This window comes from Polyergus mexicanus, unplaced genomic scaffold (genome assembly GCF_030449975.1).
Source record: "Polyergus mexicanus isolate NDT 795.1 unplaced genomic scaffold, iyPolMexi1.0 SCAF_110, whole genome shotgun sequence".
NCBI classification, from domain to species: domain Eukaryota; kingdom Metazoa; phylum Arthropoda; class Insecta; order Hymenoptera; family Formicidae; genus Polyergus; species Polyergus mexicanus.
Window position 1 is genome coordinate 9200 of NW_027223430.1, and position 5719 is coordinate 14918.

General features: G+C 44.7%; 1 protein-coding gene across 1 annotated transcript; it reads left to right on the forward strand.

Moving 5' to 3' along the window:
* Positions 1–4915: 4915 nt before the first annotated feature.
* Positions 4916–5719, forward strand: LOC138944180 (uncharacterized). The gene has a single exon (XM_070315096.1). It carries the CDS (start codon positions 4916–4918, stop codon positions 5717–5719), a length of 804 nt encoding a protein of 267 aa, XP_070171197.1.

Here is a 5719-nt window from a genome sequence, read left to right on the forward strand (position 1 = left end):
CGAGATTGTGCACACGGTTCAATTGGACACAGTGCATTTTGACACAGTAATTTTGGATACAGTAGCTTTTGGACACATAAGAAAATACGCATCGTTTACTTGGACACCGCTCAATTGGACACTGTTCATTTGGACTCCGTTCGTTTGGACACAGAAAGATGCGCACCGTTCATTTGGACACCGTTCGTTTGGACACCGTTATTTGCCTACCGTTCGTTTGGACACCGTTCATTTGCCCACCGTTCGTTTGGACACCGTTCATTTGCCCACTGTTCGTTTGGACACCGTTCATTTGCCCACCGTTCGTTTGGACACCGTTCATTTGCCCACCGTTCATTTGTACACAGAAACATGCGCACTGTTTGTTTGAATATGTAACAGATGGAGAGAAATAAAAATCATTTTGGGAAAATATAATCAGTATTCTTATAACACTTTATACTGGTAAATCTATGTAAAATATGAAATCGTGAAAAGGAGATACATTTGAAGGTTATAATATCTGTCAAAATAAAATATATTCATACTTATATATCTCTGATACTGATGTCATTAATTTTACATTGCTTTTAGCACTTTGTTTAGCCTTTCGCATATTTGGATGTCATGCATGGATACAGTGGGTTCCGCCCCCCCTGCGGGGGGGGGCTCCACTTCCGGAAGATATAACCTAACCCAAACCTATTTCTTATTTAAAACAAAAATTTGGTGTGGATTACGTCGTATAATTTAAATCAAATTTTGGTGACCAAACGAACGGTGTCCAAACGAACGGTGTCCAAATGAACAGTGTCCAATTGAGCGGTGTCCAAGTAAACGATGCGTATTTTCTTATGTGTCCAAAAGCTACTGTATCCAAAATTACTGTGTCCAAATGCCCTGTGTCCAATTGAACCGTGTGCAAAATCTCGTGTCCATTTGTAACGTGTCCATTTGCACCGTGTCCAATTATACTGTGTCCAAGGGCACCACTCCCAACGGTCGCCACGATTTTTAAGACACTTACAATAATCTGACATAAAAAAGTTTCAAACAAAAGTTGTGTGGTTTCAAGGGGGCCATAAGATGATGACAATGATTTGACCTTGGAAAATCATTTGAAGGTCATGTGAAGGTCAACTTTAAAATCTTAAATGGAAACCCCCATTTTTTAGTATTCTTGTAGCTGACATTGAGAGCTTTCCAAAACACTATAACAAAGTATTTTTTTATTCCATAACTTGCTCCCCTTGGCCGCAATAAAAAATAACATAAGAATGGAACAATCAATGGACCCGGCTATGCATGGTTTGGTCCAGAGTGAAAAATTAAAGCATGCACTAAATAAATATTTTGAGGAACTAAGGATAGTAAAACCTGAAACGATAAAAAATGTAGATAAGGCGAAAATACTACTTAAAAACCGAGAAGCAACTAGTTGGGAAGATCTTTATCTGCAAGGTCAAGGTGTAAAAGATTATCGAGGGGACAAAGTCGAAAGTAGTGGCTAAGAGATCCTACGTTACTAAAAGGCTCGCGTTTTATTGACGCGATAAGACTTAGGACGAATACGTTCGGGACTAGGATCGTCCTCAGCAAAACTAAGCCCAATGCGGAGGTGATATGCAGGAGATGCTCGATGCAGGCGGAGACTTTGGGACACGTTTTGGGCATATGTATACATACTAAACCTGCTCGTATAAAAAGGCATAACGAGATTAGAGATTTTCTGGTGAACAAACTATTTAAATCTAAAACGGTATTTGTCAAATATATAACTCGCGGTATAACTCGCCGCTGTGGATCGTACCTAAAACAGCGGATTCAAAAGGCAATAAAAGATGGCGCATGGTCATAGATTACCGTGCATTAAACGAAAAAACAATAGGAGACGCGTACCCGCTCCCTAATATTACAGAGATATTGGACCAACTAGGTAGCGCGAAGTATTTCAGCGTTTTCGATCTCGCGTCAGGATTTCACCAGATACCTATGCATGAGTCTCACGCTGGCAAAATGGCCTTTTCCACCCCCTCATGGGCACTACGAGTTCACCCGGATGCCGTTCGGTCTCAAGAACGCACCCGCCACGTTCCAGAGGCTCATGGATCAGGTGCTATCAGATCTTCAGGGGAGTGAATTATTCGTATACCTCGACGATATCGTATTATACGCCAGTTCGCTAAAGGAGCACGAAGTCAAGTTCAATAAGTTAGTCGAAAGACTCAGGAGGGCAAACCTAAAGCTTCAACCGGACAAATGCGAGTTCTTACGAAAAGAGGTCGGTTATCTGGGGCACATTATTAGCAATCAGGGAGTAAAACCCGACCCCGCAAAGGTACAAACAGTTAAGGAATTCCCTACCCCGCGAAACGCGAAGAATATAAAATAGTTCCTCGGCCTGGCAAGATATTACCGGCGATTTATCCCTAACTTTTCCGAGATCGTCCCTTAACTAAAATTCTAAAGAAAGAGGAACCATTCGCTTGGAAAGATGAGCAAGAATTAGCATTCGGGCAGCTCGGCGAAACCCTGTGCACGGAGCCGATCTTACAATATCCAGATTTTACCAAACCCTTCGTAGTCACGACGGACGCTTCGGGGCACGCGATCGGCGGCATTCTGAGCCAAGGTCCTATAGGTAAGGACCTGCCCATCGCGTATATCTCTCGCCTCCTAAATGCGACCGAAAGAAACTATTCAACCATAGAGAAAGAACTGCTCGCGATAGTCTATTGCGTAAACTACTTCCGACCCTACCTATACGGACAGAAGTTCGATCTGGTCACCGATCATAAACCCCTAATATGGTTGCATTCGGTTAAAGACCCTACGTCCAGGTTAGTCCGTTGGCGACTAAAGTTAGCCGAATACGATAGATTAAGAATACTAGAAGATAACCATTGTCCGGCAATAGGCAGACACAAGGGTATAACCATGTCCTCCAATCGCATTAAGAAACGGTATCACTGGGCCGGAATGAAGGCCGATATACAGTCTTTCGTACAAAATTGTCGTTCCTGCCAGTTGAAAAAACTGATACGCGTAAAAACTTAACAACCAATGGTGCTTACCGATACCCCTGACTCCGCCTTTGATAAAGTTTCTATGGACATAATGGGCCCCCTGGCCACTATACGCTCTGGTAATACTTATATATTAACAATTCAAGACTTACTGACTAAGTATTCTCTCGCCCTACTTCTCAAACACGCGGGCACAATAAACGTAGCGGATGCATTCACAAACGAGTTTATTTGTATATTCGGAGCCCCGAGGGCTATACTAACCGACCAAGGTTCCCATTTCCTCAATAGATTAATGCGCAACGTAGCCCATAAATTTAGAATTAAACATTTTAGAACTACAGCGTATAGACCACAGTCTAACGGGTCAGTAGAGAGATCGCACCAGGTACTTTGGAAGTACCTGAAGCACTACGTCGACAAATCCAACGAATGGGACACCTATCTCAAGCTCGCATCGTTCTCTTACAATACAAGCGTCCACGAAGGAACGCAATTTACTCCTCACGAGCTAGTTTTCGGGAAGACTGCCAAGGTATCTTCCAGCGAGACCGACACAACCCAGGAGCCGAATGAGAGTTACGCGAGATATCTGACAGAATTGTTTAACAAACTTAAAGACGTGCAAACAATCGCACGCGAAAATTTAATCAACACAAAAAAACGATCTAAATTATACTACGACCGTAAGCTCAATACGCGTAGATTTAAGGTAGGAACTAATGTATATCTGTTACGAGAGCCCACAAAAGGTAAACTGGGGGACCAGTATACTGGACTTTATAGAATCACCGAAATACTCGGTAATAATAATATCAAAATAGCCATAAGTAGACATAAGAAGCGAATCGTGCACGCGGATAAACTAAAGTTCTCGCCACACCAAGCCCCCACTTCGATCAGTACCCCCCCCCCGAGTTCCTGACCGCAGCAGCTATAATAACACCGCACCGGAAAAGGACCGACCAGTTAGCAATGAGCCTTAACATGGAGCCTACCTCACCGATCATCATCATCATCGCACTTCTATCCTCCACTGCATATAGTCTAACGGGATACGACTGCGGTAGTGATAAATTGAACATTGTTACAACTAAGCGAGTTCGACCACACCACGGGCCTACAATGCCGGATTGAGATCGACCGGACCATATACTACTGTGGAATGCATTCCCACATCTCTGCCGTACAAAATGGGAAGCGAGAATACATCCGGGAAATATCTGCCAAAACGTGGAAGAAGCTGCACGACAGTGGAACTATATTCCTGGGAGGCAACGCTTTAATCGCGGAAATCAAAATAAACACCACATCCACGCATAGCCTGACATTTGCCGGAACCCTCACCGTAGACGTACGCTGCACAGGGACGCAATTCAGCAATCCATTCGGAACATGGGACAACGTGGTCGTACAGGCTTCTATCAAGATAACTACCAGGAGCCTGGAGTTGCCGATCAAGCACACCTCAAATGAAGTCGTCTTACCCTCAGGAAGCCGTTGCCGCGCAACGGAGGGTGAATGTAGCGACGCAGACGGTACGTCAACGTACTGGAGAATTATACCGACGGATAGCTGCAACTTCCGACGCTGATGTATTATACCAAGGCATCGCCTACTGGCTCACCCCCAAGGAGGCACAGAAGGAGTCCTCCGTCATCTACACAGTCACAACAAAGGAAACTACGTTCGCTCTAGCCAAGACTTCAGATACGAACCTCTGCGGCTATAAGTTAACCCAGACGGAACACCCGAAGTTATTTATCCTTGAGACGCAACCGAGAAGAACGTTCAAATCTCAATCAAGAATCGCCATCGACAACCTTGATATCTTCTCATACGTGAACTCCAAATTCATATACGTGGAAAAGCACCTGAAGACCCAATTGACACAGCTGTACCGGGACATCATGGGCCAAAAATGCGCCCTGGAGAAACAAATTCTGGAAAACGCACTCTCACTTTCCAGCATCGCCCCGGACGAGATGGCATTTCGTTTGATGAAATCGCCCGGCTACATGGCAATCACCGTCGGCGAGGTAATTCATATCATCAAGTGTGTTCCCGTCCTGTGCAAAATTCGACAGACCGAGGAATGCTATAACGAATTACCCGTCTCGCATGGTAATACGTCATACTTCTTATCACCAAGATCGAGGATATTAATGAAGACAGGAATCACTAGGGAATGCAGCGAGCTGTTGCCGACCATGTACAGAGTCGAAGACACATGGTTTCGGATTACGCCGAGACCTATCGAGGCCTTACCACCATCAACCATCCAACCACTAACTAAGCCCTGGTGGAAGTACGTGAGCCCATCAAATCTCGCGATCAGCGGAATTTACTCCACAGAAGACTTGGACCGCTTGAGAAATCACATAATGTTCCCAGTAGAAAAACCCGCGATGTTGGACACCATCGCGCAGGGAGCTATGGGACACACGATCCCCTATGGGAGCGTGTCATTGTATAATCTCATGGACGAGAAGTCATTAGAAAAGATAGCGGAAAACGCCGGAACACGACTGTGGCAACGATTCATCACGTTCGGATCAGCAAGCGCTGGAGTGCTCGCCATAATCCTACTAGTGAGACTCGCTAAGTTCGTAATCGATTCTATTATAAGACGCTACGCTCTTCACTCTGTCTATAGGTGGAGTCTTCACCTGCTGGGAGCAGTCTGGAGCTCAATCACCTTCTCCTGCAGATGA